The sequence below is a fragment of the Ruditapes philippinarum genome, unplaced genomic scaffold (genome assembly GCF_026571515.1).
Source record: "Ruditapes philippinarum isolate M1 unplaced genomic scaffold, ASM2657151v2 ctg6379_1_1_1_1, whole genome shotgun sequence".
Taxonomy (NCBI): Eukaryota; Metazoa; Mollusca; class Bivalvia; order Venerida; family Veneridae; genus Ruditapes; species Ruditapes philippinarum.
In genome coordinates, this window is record NW_026863411.1 from 11,289 (window position 1) to 33,224 (window position 21,936).

Genomic DNA, 21,936 nt, shown 5'->3' on the forward strand with positions numbered 1-21,936 from the left:
TGGTTTTTTACGTATTACACATTGTAGCATTAAAAAATGGAGTAAACAAGTTAAGTGGTAATTCTGCATGCATATTTTAGCAAGAAGTAGAAGTTCTTATACATGTAGCTAGCTAAATTGTCTCCCTTTGAATGTGTTGGAACTTGACAAAAATAGTCAAATAAGATGGAATTATATAGTGTTTATATATTCATATTAAACAATTGTTGCTTTAATAAAAGGAAGGGTACCAGCCCTATAACATATTAAAATATTAAATGAGTCATTTCTTTAACATCATATTAATGAAATTTTGCCTAAGCTTAAAGCTTGCTTTAAAAGGATTAAGCTTAAATAAATAGGGAAAAATCGGTCATTTTCAGGTATACATATTAAACAATAAATATTCATACCAACTGTTGAATATATAATGTAAATAACATTTATACAACCTTAGATATTAAGTATGAAAATATCTGTGAAATACCTTTACTTGTGATTTAATTACGTGATGTTAAAATCAACAAATCTTAGACTTCTGTTATTGTCATTATTTTGCTAAAACATGATATGTTTTGTGTTTTCAGAAATGTTGGAGGATCAGGCTAAAATGATGAAGCACCTAGAGGGAGAGATTGATAGGGTAGGTGAAAAACTCTTAGAAATAATATCATTGTCATCTAAATCATCCATCCATCCAAAATTTGTCTTAAGAACATAATTTTATTAATATAATAATGTATACATTTTATTAATATTTCTGTACAAGGTATATCTTAAATCTCCTTTTTGTTTTTTGCTTTCCCAACAATTGAATAAGTTCATAAAAAGAATTTTTTCTTAGTTAGATAGACAAAGTCTTACAACAATTCTCTTTTAGTTAGGAGAGATTGTTATGAATGATTGTCATTGCTTGGGTAATTGTACTTACTGTTAAATAGTTAAAAAGGATTATTAAAAAAATATTTATAGAAAAAAGATGCCCCACATCTTCTTAGGCCGGCAGGCAAGCCAACATGGCCTTTGATTGACTCTGAATTGAAGGTAATGTTAAGCAAATGTGTTTGGAGTTTTTCTTTGCATAAAATGAAGGACTACATGCACCTTTTTAGGCTAATGTTCTCATGACGCATGTTTTCTTTTTGCACTCATGGGATATGATGAGCTGGACAAGGGTGCACTTCATTTTTATTTGAATTCTACATATCATACTATATACACCCATTTTCCATCAATGTATAATATTAAAATAAATTCCTTCATCATTAATTTTACAGTAATTATTATCTCATACGAGTCTGTTCATGAAAGGTTTGATAGCATTTTTTTTCTTTTCACTTTAAAGCTTAAGCAAATTACTAATAGACTTTGGAAGGAAACTTCAATCAGGAAATCTCCATTGTCGAAACCTGAAACTCCTCAAGTGAAACCCGATTTGCCTCCAAATAAACTGACATCTCCAGTTCTAGAAATAGACAGAACTGCTCAAACACCCAAAATGGGTCAAACCAACCTGGATAATCCTGTTCCAAAATTAGACATTACAGAAGAAAGCAGGGTAGCTTGATCTTGTTGTTGGGGTGTTGTAAATCACAGTATCAGTGCATGAATTATCCAAGATTTTTTGTTTAAAAGAACACAATGTATCAGTTTTGTATGCATTGTCATAACTACTTCTCTTGGCTGCCTTGGTTCTTTTTTTGTTGTTTCATCACAAACACTGTTCATTTTGCTGGTTTAATAATTGTTGTGTTGATTTCTGGTATTTAAAAATGCTTTCATGCACATTGAAAATTGAAATATTTTATCACATAATTACTATCATAGGTTATTCAGTTATCATAGGTTATTCAGTTAAAAGTTGTGTAATGTATCCCAATGACACATTCTTTTTTTCTCATGCATTCAGTGCACTGAAATAAATCTGAAACATGTCATTTCTTCATGCTTTGTAGTTATTGTGCCATTATTTCATATTAGAATTTATAGGTTTAATATATAATACAGTATTGGTAAGTTTAAAACTTGTTCAATTCAAACATAATGTAAATTATGATAATTGCAAATCAATTTCTAGCAATGTTATAGTTTTACCACTCAAGTACCATGCATAGTTTGTATGATGGACATGTCCAACTATGTCTTTGGACAGCCCCTTGTTATTTTGATGACTTTAGATATCAATAAGTTCATGTCATATAGCTCTGACATACTACTCATCTGCACAGGTTGGCCTGGCTCTCACAGTTCTAAAAGCATCGCCTAGACACTGAAACCTGTTTAATTACTACTCAAAACTGGACTATTCTAAATTAAATGTTGGACAAGACTTATAAACAAACTAAAGGGTTAAGGGTTGGAAATGAAATAAATGAATGACTCAATCAAAGACTGTGATTTTCATTTATGAATTGTTTTTCCATTGCTCCAGAGGGATCTTCATATTTCTAAGAATAGTTGGTAAACATAATATTTATATGACCAACTTTTTTTTAATATTCCAGTTGAGAGCTCAGGATGATATGGCATACAGACGTGGTGAGGACAGACAACAATATGAACCCAGGGCTCAGTCAGGTAAGACAGAATTCTTGATATGTTATATCTGCTTGTGCAATAGGGAAAAAAATCACTTTCATTTTTGATCATTTCATTCTCATATCTTGTAACAAATGTTTGGAAACTGATAAAAAAATTTCACAATCTCTATTAGCAATTTTAATTATTAAATCTTTCAGGGACTTGACTGCTTTATTTCCTTTTGTTTATCACTTTTGTTTATCACATTCTTTTCTTGTCCTGTCTTTTTCCTCTCCTTTCTTTTCTATTTTTAGTTACATTGCAATAATGTTACTGAATCAAATTGATTTACAATAACTATGTTTACCTTGGTATTTCATCTTATATTTTTAATGTTTCCTGCACTTTGGCTTATTTGTATGTTGTTTTTGTCTTTGTACATGTATAACATATTTTATGTTTCTTACTTGACCATATTTGATGCTTAATTTTCTTTACCTCATTTCATTTTTCCTTTTCTTTAATTTTCCTTTTCTTTCATTTTTCTTTTTCTTTCATTTTTCCTTTTCTTTCTTTACCTATCTCTATCTCTTTCTTTCTGTTCTCTCTTATCTCAGATATTCCCACAATATCAGTTGCACCGTCCCCTCTATATGTCTTCACAGCCAAACGAAAAACATTACATAAGAAGGACTTTGTTGGTTTTCTTTTCCCAAATGGTAGGTATAAATCTCTATAATTTTTAGCTCATCTTTTTCAAAGGAAAAGTTGAGGTTTTAAATATTATCTTATTATCAGTTTTATGTCTCTGCGTCAATGTACATGTAGTGCAAAAACTTTTATGTAGTTCATAATTCAAACATTTCAAAGGTATCAACATGAAACTTGGAAAACTTGCTTATCTTGACAAAATGCAGTTGTAAGACAAGGGGTATAATTCTGAAAGCAATTTTTTTTACTTATGCTCTCTTTTAATGACAGACAAGCATTAACACCACATGTAGTGCTCTTGTCAAATTTATGAGAAGGTTATATTCTAAGAACTATTTAGAATGATTAAATTGACTGTTATAGGTGGGAGATCGTATGACGACTTTGGTAAGCTATAGATTCTGAGATAATTTCCAATATTCCTCTAGACATTTAGCATAATGTTACTGAAGTTTTTTATCATATACATTTGTAGTTTATTTTAGCAATATAACATTTTTCATGCTTACACCTAACATTGACTTGCATGATATTCTAATAAATTCTTTGATGATGTTACTGTGTAATGTATTGTTTTTTTGACGACCTCCAAAACATTCATCATATGGTTTGTGAGTTTAAAGGGTCGTTTAGGGGTTGTTTTTATTTTGCGTCAGTATTTTAGTATTGCTTGGAAATTTGTTCAATGACAAAAAAATTATGTTTAAAACTATTTTCCTGGGCTTCTTATATGGAAACTGTAGCACCTGTTGTTGAAAAAGCCAGTCATTACTTGTATAGAATTCAGGAAAACTTGTACAATGCTGACTGGTGTTTGACTTTTAGATAAACCGGATATAAACCCAACCAAACAAGACTTAGTATTATTCATAGCAATATATTATAATTGTAAACAGAATGGTTCATAAATTGACTTGGAATTAAGACAAATATGGACTGTTTCTAGGTATTAATAAAATACAATTATGTATAATTGTTAACAGAATATTTCATGAATAGAATGATAAGGACTATATCTAGGTTACTATAATATTGACTTAAATGTTTTCAATGATGACTGGACCTAGGCCAAAGAAGTGTGATATTTATGCATGTCTCTTGCCTGTGAGTGTAGACAATAAATGCTTGCCTCAATGTATTTTCCAGTTATCTCAATAGGTAGACTAAGAGTGTTGTACTGTGAATCAGGTGACCCGGGTTTGATTCCCGGATGGTGCAGATCTCTTTCGTTGTGATTATGAAATCCTTTCTACGGTCATTTCCACTGTACCTCTGCTCTGGCATGTACAAAAGCTATCATCAGTTCCTTGTGAAAGTAAAGGTAACTAGTACTGGTAAACTGCTTGGCAACATGCCCAGGAACAATGCAGTTGCTGAACTGCGCTCTGGTAAATTCAGTGTGGCTTACTGCCGTGATCTGGAATGAAAAATACCAACACCACCACACCACCACCATTTTCTATTTGACTTCCGCTGATGTTTGTAAATTGCCTGAAAATACACTAGGTCATCATCGTGTCATTTGAGTTTTTACCTTGTCATTTTGTCCCTTGCACGAGAGTGAACTTTGTCACAGAAATTTTTGCCTGAGAGTTACAATATATTGTCTGAGTGTCTTCGATACTAGTTTGATAGCTATTACTTACTCACTGTCTGACACTGTCTGTGTATTATCTTTTCTCACTTGTGTGAGAGTGTATTGACCAATTGCCTGAACTTTTCACTTTCCTGAAAGTTTTCTTTGTGCTAAGAGAGTGAATCTTTCCGTAGAAAAGTGTCACATGTCCAAAAGAACATAATTGTGATGTCTGATTTTTGATATTGACTCAGAGTGATTTTTGAAGTGTGTTTTTCTACCTTTAAGTTTTGAATTATGATTTTTGTATTTGATTGTTTTGATATTTGACTGAGAGTGTTTTGAGAGTGCTGATCTTGACATAAATATTTGCTTAATATGCTAATGTTATCAGTCTCTTGTCCATCACTGCCAATGTTAGTTATTGTAGTACTTGAGACATTTAGGATAGACTTTATACCAAATCAGCTTATAGTCTATATTATATGTATGTCGTAACATTAAACTCACTTATATATGTATAAAGAAATTCCTAGAAAAGACACTGTCTGTTACACTCTTTGAAAATAGAAAATCAGTAGATCTTTTTCACATTTCTTATATGTTCTGCTATGCTGCAAGACTAAAGTCACTATTAATTACCAGTTTCCTACAAAGGGTGACAACTACATATTTATTTTACATGAACATAAAGGAAGAAAATTTTGTTTATGCAAAAAACTTCGCAGCAAAATAAACAGACAATTTTAGCGTACTGACAAAATGATATCATCCAAACCAATCACCGATATAAACTTCAAAATACATTTCAAAAAATGCAAAAAGGACACTAATTGATAAATTTTGTATTTACGGAAGAAAGGAGACAAATTTATAAAATACTACAATTACATAAAGGGAAGTAATTGTGTGGAATTCACAGGCACAAGTACAAGATGAAGTTTAATGGTATTTAAAATGGAAATGTTACAAGATGAAAAGAAGACAAGGGAAAATAGTGACATTAATCAAATTTTGTTCCTACTCAAAACTGCATGCAAAATTTAGTTGAACTAACATTTACTTCCTTTATAGATAATTCCAGTGGAATAGAACAAAATAACAAGAAGTAGTTTTTCAGTCAATATATATTTAAAAACATTTTTTTGCTTAAAGCTGATATTATTGATATTTCAACTAAATTAAACTGAATATAAACTCAACAAAATCTTTGAGACACATTTTTAATTTTGAACTTTTGAATCTTTTATTATGCCATTTTTTATGACATTTTTTCTAACATTATTCAAGACATTATTAATGTAGCTATATATGACAAAAAGCTTCTTGATAAACAAAAGAATGTTTAATGTAAACTTTGTAAAAGGTCGAAATTGAGGTGTTTTTTTTATCATGTTATAATTATTATTGAGGGGCTTTTGGTAATTATACCATAAAGTGACTGCAAGGACTTTGTGGGGCTTGCATTTAGCTTATTTATAGTGTTGCTTTAAAATGTTAAGTTGATAACATTTGCATTTCAGATATCATTGTGATTATACAAATTGTATGTATATGGATTATAAAGACATAGATATATATTGAAGACTTTATTAGATATAATTTGTTCTTCCATTATTTTTTCAGAGCCGCAAACAGAACGTATGTACAACAGGAGACCAAATGTAAGTAATGAAAGTTAAGTATTAGATTAAGTTAAGCTTTTGGTGTAACTTACTAATTAACCTTCATAGTTAAAACAAATAAGAGACAGAAACAAATAAACCTGCAAAACAAAAGAAAAGTAATATTATATGTGAAGACAATGCTTTGAAAATATGTTATCTTGCACTTTTCCCAGAGATTGTAAATTGCTGAAAAAGCATTTGTAATTTAAGTTCATTATTACATAGTAAATTAATTTCTGTTACATAATGTTTTTATGGCATTTATATTCTTATGTCATTCTTAAAATAATTTCAGAGGGATCGTGAAATATTTGGACAATCAAAGCAAAGTGTGCCAGAGTACCTCAATGTGTCACCTAGAAGACATCCAGGTTGGTTTATACTCATTCTTATTTAAAATTTTCAGCCATTTTTTTATATCTTTTTTCTGTCACATATTTTTTTTTATAAATCTCTTTTAAGTTCTGATATTGAATTCATTATTGATAGTTTTATATATTTGAAGTTTTGTATAACACATTCTGAATTTGGATTAAAAAACATTTTGAAAATATTTGTTAAATTTAGAATAAACAGATCATGCTGGTGACACTTCATATTATCATCTTTTATCTCTGTCAAGCATTTTACTTTATGTGTCAAGAGCGTGAATAAAATCTTTAGAATATCATATCTCATTCCTACAGAACGGTCTGGAGGTAACTTAAAACTATGTGTAACTAATGTTTTATACTGACAAAATATAACAGTGTCTTAATACTGACATGTAACTGACATACGGCAGTCCTTCATCTAGATAATAGAAAGATTCACTAGGCTCAAGTGTCAGGTGGGAGGGATTTTTATGTAGATTTGTTGGACGTAAGGACGAGTCCCTGGTGAGCTTCTTGTACTCAAGCACTTGTGGAGAGAAGTTGATAAAAAAAAATTGTGTGAAATTTAATACTTGTTTGGGACCAATATGTGAAGAAATTAAAAGTGTCCATGGGAAGAGATAAACATTTTTTTCTGAAATTTAAAAAAACTGCAGCTGTGTTTAACCCTTATCTGGTTAACATTTAATAAACTTGTAATAAACTTATCTATTCTTTGATTTTTGACATTGCATGTTAAGAGGTTTAGTTGTCTAGATATGACTTTTTTTTCCAAAAGTAAAAGTTCTGATTAAACTGTTTTGTATTGAGTCACTTTTTATAATTAAGATCTTTTTGCTCCTTAAAGAGTGCTTGATTAGAAGTAAGATTGATGTTAGGGTCTCACTTTTGCATATTTGGTAAAGTAATCTTCCTATTGGCCCATTTGCTAAAGATTTGTATTATTAGAACAAAATGCTAAAAGAAATGTTAAATGTTAATGTTTTGTCTATGTGTTGTTTTTCCAATGTTTGTGGTTTGTTAAAATAATTACTAAATGTTTGTTTCTGTGGGACTGGTTAATAGAATACAGAAAAATACCCATGAAAGCAATTGATACCTAATTAAACGTTACTTACTAAATTAAGCTTTATTATTGCATGGTTTGATTGTTTTGTATTTTAATAAATTTTCAGTTTTATTATTTGATTTGCAATAGGTTTTGAAAAAAGAGTAACAATATTTCCTTCAAGGACTTTCTTCAAGTTAAAGCTCAAATATTCACCTTTAAAAGTATGGTAATGATAAAATGGACCTACCTAAATCCTGTATAATAGAGATGTTGGAAGTATTTGTCACTTTTATGACACCTCCAGTTTGTATTTTCTCTGAAATAAAAAATTCTTTTTTTTTTCTACTTAATTTGTGAATGTCTTGTGAGTCAAAATGTATAGTTCAATGTTTTCTGTCCAGTCATTCTTTTCTTGTGAATGATATGCACCTATTGCTAGCCATATGCATTGTTTGAATCATGACTTTGTCTTGATAAACAGGCATTTTCTTTTGCAATAGACACTTGTTTCTATAAATAGACACTTATTTCTATAAATAGACACTTTTATTCAAAAATTTATTCAAATATTTATTTATCTCTAGTTGGAAGGCTATACAACAAAGACTCCACATATAAGACAGACTTTGATGTACCTTTCGGTAAACATGGTCCCCATAACCTTGGCAACCCAAACAAAGAGCCAATGGAACCTTACAATCCATTTGGTATGGAAGGGGGCGGAGCACCAATGGTGGATTCTGTTGGCCAGAGAAGAACACGTATTGCTGGATCAATGGGTTATCTTGGAAGAGAGGTATTCTTCACTGAATTAAAACAATGATTTGTAAAATGCTTTTAACTCTAAGTCTGCTAGCAGTGACTGATTCTACCCATTCAACCAGTGAAGACCAAGATTATCCGACACTTTCCTGCCTTTTGGTCATAGTCTGCACTGTTTGCTATTTAGTCAGTAATTATTATGGAAATTATGGAAATTTACCCTAAAATTGTTTATTGGTTTTGTCCTGATTGTAAAATGGTTAAGTCCATTTAAGACTTTTAAGTTGAGTAAGTTAAATATTCCAATGAACTAAAACAGTTAAAATTTATGAAAAGCATAGATAATCAGTTATAATATTATCATTAAGCTTATTATAAGCTGGAATACTTCTGAATAATTTGGTCTGCAATTTATTACTTAACTTTTATCATGCTACATTTGTATAGCAGACTTGTCTTATATTTGGAAATTCAGGATATCAATTATAAATTTGATCTCATCTTTTACAGATGTCTGATTCAGCAAGAGCAAGGCGTGCACACAAGAGAGAGCTTCTCCAAGAAATTGGTATGTTTCGTTCTTCTTTTTCATTTTTACAGGAGAAACGGCTTTCAGAATAAAAATTTGATTCTTTTCTACTTGAGCTTAAATTTTCTTTCTTATTAAAGCTATGCATAAGCATTGATAATATGATTTGTCATTCAATTTAAATCATAATTCTGAAAAGTAATAAAAAATAACTGTAGCAAATAATAAGTGAATGAGATTGTAAAGCATGTAATCATCTTTAATAAATGAAAATAGTTTCAACAAATAGAGGTTGAAGAGTTGAATGTTGATTAAAGGGAGACAACTGCTTTTCTTACAGGTGAACAAGCTGCTTTTGAACGTGCAAGAAAAGAGAGAGAAAAGGCATACAATAGACAAGAGGTATGTATAACTTTTTATTTTAAATATTTTCAACTAATATCAAAGCATCTACATCTGCAAGATATTCAACCTGTCTTCTGTGGAGTCAAAGCAAAACTTGTCCTTGACGGATTTGAACCCACACTGCAAGTAGTCCTTAGATTACTTGTCTGAAGTGTTAACCATACGTTAAAGCCCTGGAGATCCCTTGATGGCAATGACAACAAAGTTTTAAACTGAAATTTTCAGACAAGGTTTAATTGAATCTGTTCATGAGAGATAATTGAAAGTGTTATATTGTAAAGTTAAACATTGTTTAAGTTAACAAAAGGCAATTCTTACTTTGAAGAAAGTCTATAAACATTTTAGTTAAGTGGTTGACAGGTTCAAATAGCTTTTAATATCATAAGCAACAGTTAGTGTGAAGAACATTATATTAAGCAAAAAGATACATTAAAGAGTAAGTAGTAAGTGAAGTGTTTTAAAGAATGTTTTTAAAGATTTCACACTTATATCATTGGGAATAGTTTATCTTTTACTGAAATAAATGATATGTTTTTTTTGACAGTTTGTTGAGGTAGCAGATGCAATTAGACAGAAGAAGGTTGGCTACCCACGATTCAATCAAAATGGTTTGATATCCCAGCATCATCATTTACCGCATATGTTCAACACTGTAAGTTCACTCATTAAGTATGCAGTTTGAATGTAAATAATTGTTTTATAATTTAAAGTGAAAAATAATTTGTAAAGTTAACACTTAGTAATGCATAAATTATGTTATGTGAACAATTTTTTTAGTAATACATATTATGTGATCAGTAATCAATGATTTGTTTGTGAAGTAAACTTAAATGTTTATGTTCAAAGAGAGGTTTTTAAAATTTTTACCTTGCTGGACCTGAATGTATGATGATACTTTATGTTTAGAATTATGATAGATTCTATATAAAAATATTGTCGTTGTTTTCCAGGTACCATATGCAGAAAGAATGGAACAAAAGAAGTACCATGACTTTTTAGAACGCCAAATTGAAGACAGAAATGCTATGACCCGTATAGGTCAGTTTGAGGAACAACGCCAAGCAAAAGAGGTTTGTCTCATTCTTTGTCATCAACCTTACACCCCTTATTTACACAATGGGATTTCCTGCTTTTAATATTGGAAACTTTTGTCCAAATCTAAACAAGTTATTAGAAAACATTCAATTCATGGTGTTTTTCTGTCAAAAGTTTTCTATATACCTACATAAATTACATGTATATATTACAGCACTATCGTACAATAGATGGCTTCTTTGGACGACGGGGAGGTGGTAATGTGAAAGGTCCAGATACCAGAAAAATTAATCTAGACAAAGCCATCCATAATCCACAAAGCACTGTAAGTAAACAATGTTACTATTAATAGACATTTTCTTAAGGTCACTGAGTTCACCCTCTGTTCTTTGATGCAAGTTCGAATATTGTTCAGATGTTGAATACTTTCATGTGCCAGGGGGATGAAACCTTCTTGTGGAAGGTTTGCAGTTCTACTCAGATGCCTGTTTGTGCCTGAAATAATGTTTGACGAAACATCTAAAAAAATCCTTCACAATGTTTCTGAGAAAAAATTGAAATAAAAATTGTTTCTTTACAAAGTGAACAGTTCATTAAAAGATTTTGCTGATATGTAAAATCTATTTCATGGGTTCACAGGAGAACCAAAGTAACTTGTGTTGCTTAGCAACCTCGACCAAACTTTGTTATGTGCCTCTGCTCATGTATTTTCGTCCTCTATGAAAGAGCTTTTATTTTGTTGCAACTGTTGTTTTTACACTTGTATGATGAAAATTGTTTAAAATATATACATGTATAGAAATTATTCATGTACCTATGACATCATTTCTGTGTAAGAATTTCAGTTCAGGATGTTCATAGTAAATTTTACAATTTCTCATAAAATAAATTCTGAAGTACTGGTTTAATGTCAAACAAATTTGAAATTGGTCGCTTTCAGCTTGGGACACCACGAAACGATCACGACTATTTTTATGTGAATCGATGGGAACTATATCGTTAAGGTGAAATATACGATACACGTATAGGATAATATCAGTTGCTTTTTTGATAATCAGAAAGCTTTCTCCCCCATTCTCAGTAATATGGACTCTTCTGCTACTGATTATGGAAGAGTCTATTATAATAGCAATAGGGGGAGAATTTAAAATTCAAGCTTGATTAATTTGCACAGCAATTATCATTTAGATAGAGCATACTGTCATTTAAACAGTATCAAGAGCTTTTAATTGGTATCACACTTTTTTTTTCATTTCTTTTAATCATCACACTATCTGTCATCTCATGAAAAAAATTATTGAGATTTAGTCACCGAGATAAGCAGATCTTTGAGTAGTCTCCCTTTGACAAAATCAATGTGCATGTATTTTGTAATAATATTTTTTTTATTAGCAAGTTCAATGTTATGTATCACAGGTTATAACCGTTTTATCACATACCCATGTTGCATTTGCAACTCCATAAAAAACAGTATTGCACAGCCTTGCATATATTTGTTGTGACGTCATTTGCGTTACCCAAACATAGCGTAAAGACGCGCTAAATGTTAGTGTTACACTATAGGCATGTCAATTATGAAAAGGGATTATTTTCACTGTAAACAGTTCTTATGTTGGTTATGTGATAAATAGAATATTATATTCGTGTAGATTCATTTCTTTATTTATTGAACTTGTTGAATAAAATAATATTACACTCGCCAGAGGCTAGCATAAAATAATTTTATACAACTCATTCAATAAATTCTGTATTGAATCTACACTCATTTAGTATCCTCTATAATTATAAAATTTATTATTATAAATGGATTTTGAAAGTTGTTGATGAATTTTATGATGTTATTTCTAGGGTTATGGGAATGAGTTAAGTTTACTATAGAAAGGTAGAGTTACAAGTTCATATACGTAATTATCTCTATGTTGTCCAAATTCCCTGAAATACCACAATTCCTTTTACTACAAAGTATAAAAATAACCATAATACACCTTCAATTACTAAAATTCAAAGGAATACTTTTAAATTTGTATATTTTTGTGTGTGTGACCCTTTTATCGTCTTTCTCTTTGATGTATTGTTAAAATACTAAGATTACTAATTTTTCTTTTCAGCTGATTAATTAAATGGAACCCTATAAATACATTTATGTGAGAATTTTTTTTAAGGTGGTTTAAGTATTTGTGGTTAAAGGGAAAGCTTTTACACAAGGCACTGCACCTTTTTTTGTTTCAACAAGACCAGTCTGTTAAATACTTTTCTCCTATTGGTTTATTTCAAATTTGAATCAGCAAATCAAATGGCAATATTTTAGACTGGTTTTATGATTTAAGCTAAAAATATCATCAGCCATATTCTGAACCTAATTTAAAGACTTCCATAGTTACAGTTTCCCAATGACAATATGTAATTTATTACATATTCACAATATTAAGTTTAATTTTTTCTAAGTGAGATAACTTCTACAAATTAAGGAAAGTTGATAAGAGAACTGCAAGCAAATTAGGAACAATTTGCATCAGAATGTCCTGTACATTTTATTCAAAGTTATATGTGTTATTAAGTGCTTTATGGTGTTACAAGTGGTTATTTTATATTTCAATTTAATATAAATCTGTTGACAGATATGAATATTAATTTTGATATTTTGATGAAGATGTGAATAGACTTACTCAGGAATTAAGACTATTTGGGTTTTTCACAACTAATCAGGGGTATAAATCAGCTTCAAAATTAAGTGCAACAGGTTGACTAATTTATTGTGACAGATAGTGTCAATGAAGCTATAATGGTAAAAGTTTGGTGGTGCCGGGGGATTAGCATCGAAAAACCCACATTTGCTGAGTTCTGGATAATGATTCAATTGATTCAATAATTCATGCCTGGTTATTCCTAAATACATGACTGTGTACAATTTTAAACAATTTCTTGCATATTGCGGTTTGAGTTTGATTTTTATCAAATTTTCACCACATTCATGAAAAAGCAGTGAAAAAATTTAACTGAGAATGTCATCATTTTCTTCATCTAAGAGGGCTTTCATTATTTCATTTTTGTAACCAAATATTAATTAATAGTAACAAAGTATATAATTAAAGTACTAATCTGTGTTGTTTATTGAACTCAAAGAGTCAGTATTACAACAAAGTTAGATTGGAAGAAGAGATGGCACCGCACGAAATTCTCAACACGTTTAAACCACGCATAACCATTAACAGCACACATAAGAATTTATATGAATATCCACAGGGCGAACTTAAGGTAAAGCTAGCTTAGACAGTGGTAGAATAATCGTGTATATAATCATAGCGTTTATGTCGCATTATTCCCGTGTTTTAAAAAGTGTGTCACGTCAAATGTTTAATTAATAATAATATGTTGCAGTTATGGTGCATATATAATACTTGTGTAGCAAAGTTTGTTACTGCAAAAGTATGATTAAATGTTGCATTTATGTCACATATTACTCTTATTAAAAAGTGTTTGTAATGTTAAATCAGTGTTTTTATTTGAAAATTTTTGTCCAGTTCAATGTATGTTTTTTGTTCCCTTAACAACAAATCTATGTTTTTAACAGCTGAAAAATTTGAAAAGCCGGCAAATACATGTATAATGTAAGACTAACTATGGAATGTTTTCTGTTAATGTTGTTTAAGTTCTGAATAATATATATATATTCTCAAATATATATTTTCATATACTGCATTATAGAAGTAGTTCAAAAATTAATTGAGCCGTGTCATGACAAAACCAACATAATGGGTTTGCAAACCCTATAACAAGTAGAGAAACTGATAGCGAACAGCATGGATCCTGATCAGACTGCGCGGATGCGCAGGCTGGTCTGGATCCATGCTGGTCGCAAACGCACTATGTTGGTTTTGTCATGACACGGCTCAATTGTATAATTATAACAAGATATACATATAAAACATAACTATTTTCAGAGACAGCTCTTTTATTAAGGTAAACAACGTAAACTGTAGTTTTAATTCAAGAAGATGCCATTATTTTGATTATAGCATTTTATTTTTATAAAGATGATTTTTGTTTGATGCTAGGTTAAAGAATTTAATTTATGTTTTCAGCAGCTACATGTAGATCAGACTTTTTTTTAGAAAAATATGAACATTGTAATTGTCTTAGGGCTCTTAAATCTAAGTTGATCATGTATCACACAAATAACTATTTGACCCTCCTTTATATATGTGTTCAAATTTCATAGTACATTATACAATAAATAATTATGCCCCCTTTTGAAAAAAAGGGGGTATATTGCTTTGCACTTGTCGGTCCGTCGGTCCGTCGGTCCGTCGGTCCGTAGACCAAATGGTTTCCGAGTGATAACTAAAGAACCCTTAGGCCTAGGAACTTCAAACTTGGTATGGTGATTGGTCATGACAAGTAGATGACCCCTATTGATTTTGGGGTCAAGGGGTCAAAGGTCAAGGTCACATTGACCTTGTAAGCAAAAACGGTTTCCGATCAATAACTAAAGAACCTTAAGGCCTAGGAACTTCAAACTTGGTATGGTGATTTGTCATGATCAGTAGATGACCCCTATTGATTTTGGGGTCAAGGGTCAAAGGTCAAGGTCACATTGACCTTGTAAGCAAAAACGGTTTCCGATCAATAACTAAAGAACCTTAAGGCCTAGGAACTTCAAACTTGGTATGGTGATTTGTCATGATCAGTAGATGACCCCTATTGATTTTGGGGTCAAGGGGTCAAAGGTCAAGGTCACATTGACCTTGTAAGCAAAAACGGTTTCCGATCAATAAGTAAAGAACCCTAAGGCCTAGGAACTTCAAACTTGGTATGGTGATTGGTCATGATCAGTAGATGACCCCTAACGATTTTGGGTCAAGGGGTCAAAGGTCAAGGTCACATTGACCTCTTGGGTAAAAAACGGTTTCCGATCAATAACAAAAGAACCCTTAGGCCTAGGAACTTCAAACTTGGTATGGTGATTGGTTATGACCAGCAGATGACCCCTATTGATTTTGGGGTTAAGTGGTCAAAGGTCAAGGTCACATTGACCTTGTAGGTAAAAACGGTTTCCGATCAATAACGAAAGAACCATTAGGCCTAGGGACTTCATACTTGATATGGTGATTGGTCATGATCAGTAGATGACCCCTATTGCTTTTGGAGTTAAGGGGTTAAAGGTCAAGGTCACATTGACCTTGTAGGTAAAAACGGTTTCCGATCAATAACGAAAGAACCCTTAGGCCTAGGGACTACAAACTTGATATGGTGATTGGTCATGATCAGTAGATGACCCCTATTGATTTTGGGGTCAAGGGGTCAAAGGTCAAGGTCACATTGACCTCTTAGGTAAAAACAGTTTCGGATCAATAAATAAAGAACCCTTAGGCCTAGGAACTTCAAACTTGGTATGGTGATTGGTCATGATCAGTAGATGACCCCTATTGATTTTGGGGTCAAGGGGTCAAAGGTCAAGGTCACATTGACCTCTTAGGTAAAAGCAGTTTCCGATCAATAACTAAAGAACCCTTAGGCCTAGGAACTTCAAACTTGGTATGGTGATTGGTCATGACCAGCAGATGACCCCTACTGATTTTGGGGTTAAGGGGTCAAAGGGAAAGGTCACATTGACCTTGTAGGTAAAAATGCTTTCCGATCAATAACTTAAGAACCCTTAGGCCTAGGAACTTCAAACTTGGTATGGTGATTGGTCATGACCAGCAGATGACCTATTGTTTTTAGGGTCAAGGGGTCAAAGGTCATGTAACATTGACCTTGTAGGTAAAAACGGTTTCTGATCAATTAACCAAAAACGCTTAGGCCTAGGAACTTCAAAACTTTGTATGATGATTGGTGGTGACCAGCAGATGACCCCTATTGAGTTTTGGGTCAAGGGGTCAAAGGTCAAGGTCACATCGACCTTGTAAGTAAAAACGGTTTCTGATCAATAACTTAAGAACGCTTAGGCCTAGGAACTTCAAACTTGGTATGGTGATTTTTCATGACCAGCAGATTACCCCTTTCGATTTTGGGATCAAGGGGTCAAAGGTCAAGGTCCCATTGACCTTGTAAGTAAAAACGGTTTCTGATCAATAACTAAAGAACACTTGGGCCTAGGAACTTCAAACTTGGCATAGTGATTGGTCATGATCAGCAGATGACCCTATTGATTTTGGGGTCAAAGGTCAAGGTCACATTGACCTTGTATGTTAAAACGGTTTCAGATCAATAATAAAAGAACCCTTAGGCCTAGGAACTTCAAACTTGGCATGGTGATTAGTCATGACCAGCAAATGACCCCTATTGATTTTGGGGTCAAGGGGTCAAAGGTCAAGGTCACATTGACCTTGTAAGTAAAAACGGTTTCTGATCAATTAAGTAAAAACGCTTAGGCCTAGGAACTTCAAACTTTGTATGATGATTTGTCTTGACCAGCAGATGACCCCTATTGAGTTTTGGGTCAAGGGGTCAAAGGTCAAGGTCATGACCAGTAGATACTTGATAACCCTTATTAATTGTTTGATCACTGGGTCAGAAGTCATGCATAATTACCTTATCACATGAATAATTGGCTGCTGATAGGGGGCATACATGTTTTACAAACATATCTTGTTTTATTAGCATAGCTATAAGATAGTAAATGATACTATAATAATAATCCAGTTACCTCTCTGGCCTAGGTTCGATCCCTGGGAGATGCTTCGGTAGTTTAGCACGGAGGAAGGTAGTCTAGTACTGTTGTAACTCTCCAGGAACGATGGTTAGCAAACTACCCGCCTATATGACTGAAATACTGTTGGGAAAAGGCATAAAATGAAACAAACAAACAAACAAACTATAATAATAATGATGATAATAATAATCCAGTGAAAAGCTCATCAGAAAATTCGAGGAAAAGAAAGGAAATTAGACCTTATAATTATACTTAGTGCAATAACTGATAAAGGGCTATTAAATTAAGAAGGACTAAATATTCCGTTATTGCACTAAGGCAACACATATTATACTGCTGATGTGTCTCTCAGTAACCAAATAAACATAAAATGAATAAAAAAATGAAACTCAAATATTACTTGCAATTTAACATACATAATTAATAATCATACAACTTTAAATTACTGATATATGAATATCAATCCACACAATTTCTTTGATAATGAAATAACATGAAGAGCCATTATGTTTACTTGATACTTCTGATTTTTATCAGACCAAATGTAAATGAGATAACAATATTGCAAAAGTTTAAAAAAAAGATCGAGGATTGATTGTGAACTAGCTGTATAGAATAGTGTTTGCTAGATGATAGCCCTGTGTGAAGTGTGTGATTGTTACCATTATATAATTGATATTGGTATATAGGTCAGTTTTCATCAACATCTGGCATTTTATAGCAATTAGACTCATTGACATACATTAGTTATCCATTAAATTTAAAGTACTTTTTTTGGTAAGGCCAATAATTGGTCTAAAAATCTAAAAAAAATGTGGCAGGGAAAATGAGTTTCATTAAGTTTAAAGGAAGATTTGCAGGTTTTATGAAATAAAACAATTTTGTTTCCAATCTTTCACAAGATGGTCTATTTTGATAGATTTGGATGGCAAAATCTAGCTTTACCAAATATGATAACCGCCAAAAGAATACATAATATAGCAAAAGCCTATACTTAGCAAAAGCCTTACTTAATTGAGTTTTTTTTCCATGAGGCACAAATTTACCACACAAAAAAAAGCCCATAATTTTAGCCCTGACATCTTGATAAATCTTTGACGCTGAATAAGGGTTGTTGTAATGAATGACAGTTGAGCATAAACATTGTATCAAGTTTTGTAATCAATTAATGTTTTAACATATTTTCTGCTCCTTGCAGAGTATTGATGTAAGAAATTACATGGGACGTGTTTGAAGGTAATTGTTACACTAGATTAAATACCTACTAAAATGTGCTAGATTGTCTTTTCCTGTTCAGCAATGTATTATAGTTCTTGCTAGTTGTCCCCTTTTTTCTTTACAATTTTACCCTGCTAAATTAGCATAATGGACTTGTATCAATTTAGGAACCATTTCTGGAGGATTTCAGTACTAAAATACAAACTTACTGAATTTGTTATTATTTAGCAGTCAGAAGTAGAGTGAGGGCCGTCTGCACCATATGTTATTATATTTGATATTTCTGTATCAAAATACCAAAATTAGACGGCAAGTAGTATAAGGTCAAGTCAGACTCAGAGGTTATCAAAAGGTGTTGATCTGTGCTGGTAATTATAAAAAAAAAACCTCCCCCTATCCTTCAAACCTTCCTCACAGATAACTAGAAACCTTCAATTTACTCTGTAACCCGAGTATTTATATTATTAAACATGTATACACAAGATTATTACACAAACTATCTTTCAAACTGCCTTTGGAAAATTTCAGTAAATTCTAGGCTAATTTAAATTTTCTATATAATTGATATGACCATTACTTTTTCCAGCTATGGTTCACTATGTTAATATGATGTGACAATCAATTTGGTTGTTTAAAATTTTAAGCCAATCACATTCATTTATTTAATTATCCAATCAGCTTATCAATAGTCCTCATCCAATTAAATGCATTTTATTTTTATCACCCAATCATGTTTCATTTTTTGTATATTTTTACCCAATCATATTCAAGCAGTTCTAATTTTAGTGCATATTGTAATCAGCCTCAGTTTAATTTATTCATATATATTTTCTTTGTTTTGTTCTTTTCACTATTTGCATAATACTTACTGTGTGGGCATTTGGTACTTTTTTCTTTATTGCAAGCTTTAATAATAGTTTTGCTTGATGTCTGTCCAAAAATAATATTATTCCTGTATGCTTTGCATTGTATAAACACATGTCTATTTGCTGTTGTTATTCAATATACTCAATAGACTGTAACCATGTTTACTACAACAATTATCTCTTTAAATTGCAAAAGACGTTCTATAATTTACACAGTTTTTTTTTTCTTATTTTAAGTACATTTTTATAGGTATGTTTTTTCTGTTGTGATTTTCTTCCAGTCTAACTCTATTTTCGTTGATTTTTTTATTGAAACACAATAATTTATTGAAATTTGAGGTCAGAATATATTAATTTTGTTAATGTCAAATCAAAACAGCTTATCTATGGATATCATTTGTAATGAGTATATTATACGTGAGTATATATAGATAAAATTAAGACTTCAAATCATTCTTATAAGAGTGTAAAATCTAGAAGTACTGTATATAATTATGATAAATTTAAAATTAATTATGAACTGACTATACAAAAATAACATGCAACATACTTATCAATCATATACATGTAAATTGTTTTATTCACACATTTGTAGATTGTGCTATGAACATTATAAGTCAATCTCAAAATAAAATCTCATATAGAAATGCAGTCAATAAACAAATATGCTAATACTAAATAAATATGCTGTTGTGGAACCTGTCAAATATCAAAATGACAATTATTGCACTGTTTGCTGTAACAATAAATGCGTTATAACATTTCTTTATTTTTTTTATTTTCCAGACAAACTACTCGGGGAGAACGCCTTACGCTGCAGAGTTTTGAAAATAAATTTTCCCAAACAGATGAATTAGATAGGATATAGCAATAAAGATTTCATAGCACATTAGATGTCATCCTCTTGTAGATACAGCCATTTTTGCAAGCCTCTTAATCATCTAGATCCATAAATAGCATGCGTCTTTATCACATAGATTATTTTATTATTGGAACAATGTGTATATATGAAAAAAATAATGACTTTTGAAGAAATGAAACATATAAATTTTGATTTCCGTTTCACAAATTCCAGAGGATACTCATAAAGGGACTGGGGAAATCTTGTATTTCAATGTGTTTTTATTAAGGGCAAAAATTTACGCTTTTCATTTTTGTGAAACAGACAGAGATGTTTGCTCAATATTTATGCCCCCATTTTGAAAAAAAGGGGGTATATTGCTTTGCACTTGTCGGTCCGTCGGTCTGTCGGTCCGTCGGTCCGTCGGTCCGTAGACCAAATGGTTTCCGAGTGATAACTAAAGAACCCTTAGGCCTAGGAACTTCAAACTTGGTATGGTGATTGGTCATGACCAGTAGATGACCCCTATTGATTTTGGGGTCAAGGGGTCAAAGGTCAAGGTCACATTGACCTTGAAAGCAAAAACGGTTTCCGATCAATAACTAAAGAACCTTAAGGCCTAGGAACTTCAAACTTGGTATGGTGATTGGTCATGACCAGTAGATGACCCCTATTGATTTTGGGGTCAAGGGGTCAAAGGTCAAGGTCACATTGACCTTGAAAGCAAAAACGGTTTCCGATCAATAACTAAAGAACCTTAAGGCCTAGGAACTTCAAACTTCGTATGGTGATTGGTCATGACCAGTAGATGACCCCTATTGATTTTGGAGTCAAGGGGTCAAAGGTCAAGGTCACATTGACCTTGAAAGCAAAAACAGTTTCCGATCAATAACTAAAGAACCTTAAGGCCTAAGAACTTCAAACTTGGTATGGTGATTGGTCATGATCCGTAGATGACCCCTATTGATTTTGGGGTCAAGGGGTCAAAGGTCAAGGTCACATTGACCTTGTAGGTAAAACCGGTTTCCGATCAATACCTAAAGAACCTTAAGGCTTAGGAACATTAAACTTGGTATGGTGATTGGTCATGATCAGTATATGACCCCTATTGATTTTGGGGTCAAGGGGTCAAAGGTCAAGGTCACATTGACCTTGTCGGTAAAAACGGTTTCTGATCAATAACTAAAGAACCTTAAGGCCTAGGAACTTCAAACTTGGTATGGTGATTGGTCATGATCAGTAGATGACCTGTATAGATTTTGGGGTCAAGGGGTCAAAGGTCAAGGTCACATTGACCTTTTAATTAAAAACGGTTTCTGATCAATAACAAAAGAACCCTTAGGCCTAGGAACTTCAAACTTGGTATGGTGATTGGTTATGACCAATCAGATGACCCCTATTGATTTTGGCATTAAGGGGTCAAAGGTCAAGGTCACATTGACCTTGTAGGTAAAAACGGTTTCCGATCAATAATGAAAGAACCCTTAGGCCTAGGGACTTCAAACTTGAGATGGTGATTGGTCATGATCAGTAGATGACCCCTATTGATTTTGGGGTCTAGGGGTCAAAGGTCAAGGTCACATTGACCTTGTAGGTAAAAATGCTTTCGGATCAATAACTTAAGAACCCTTATGCCTAGGAACTTCAAACTTGGTATGGTGATTGGTCATGACCAGCAGATGACCTATTGATTTTGGGGTCAAGGGGTCAAAGGTCAAGGTCACATTGACCTTGTAGGTAAAAACGG

General features: G+C 32.1%; 1 protein-coding gene across 23 annotated transcripts; it reads left to right on the top strand.

Annotated features, from left to right (window-relative positions):
- Nucleotides 1-465: 465 nt before the first annotated feature.
- Nucleotides 466-20,235, top strand: LOC132722055 (uncharacterized). 23 transcript variants are annotated; one of them, XM_060706458.1, is made up of 16 exons: nt 496-622; nt 952-1,023; nt 2,484-2,556; nt 3,117-3,218; nt 6,413-6,450; nt 6,749-6,824; nt 8,463-8,674; nt 9,151-9,208; nt 9,510-9,571; nt 10,119-10,226; nt 10,525-10,644; nt 10,824-10,934; nt 13,733-13,864; nt 14,551-14,569; nt 18,463-18,500; nt 20,135-20,235. In XM_060706458.1, the coding sequence occupies exons 1-14, from the start codon at nt 545-547 to the stop codon at nt 14,566-14,568; spliced, it is 1,260 nt and encodes a 419-aa protein (XP_060562441.1). In that variant the 5' UTR covers nt 496-544; the 3' UTR covers nt 14,569; nt 18,463-18,500; nt 20,135-20,235. The 23 variants fall into 23 exon arrangements, 20 of the variants coding, with proteins under 20 accessions (XP_060562443.1, XP_060562456.1, XP_060562460.1 ...); XR_009624566.1 differs by lacking the exon at nt 13,733-13,864 and adding an exon at nt 11,550-11,613 and having other exon boundaries at nt 498-622; XR_009624567.1 differs by lacking the exons at nt 13,733-13,864; nt 14,551-14,569 and adding exons at nt 12,458-12,491; nt 12,718-12,753 and having other exon boundaries at nt 499-622.
- The last annotated feature ends 1,701 nt before the right edge of the window (nt 20,236-21,936 follow it).

Excerpts from the sequence above, each read along its gene's own strand:
- LOC132722055 (XM_060706456.1), top strand. The coding sequence starts at position 545 with ATGATATGTTTTGTGTTTTCAGAAATGTTGGAGGATCAGGCTAAAATG. Across the intron at positions 6,825-8,462 it reads GTCACCTAGAAGACATCCAG|TTGGAAGGCTATACAACAAA; the intron begins GTTGGTTTATAC and ends ATTTATCTCTAG. Across the intron at positions 10,227-10,524 it reads TACCGCATATGTTCAACACT|GTACCATATGCAGAAAGAAT; the intron begins GTAAGTTCACTC and ends GTTGTTTTCCAG.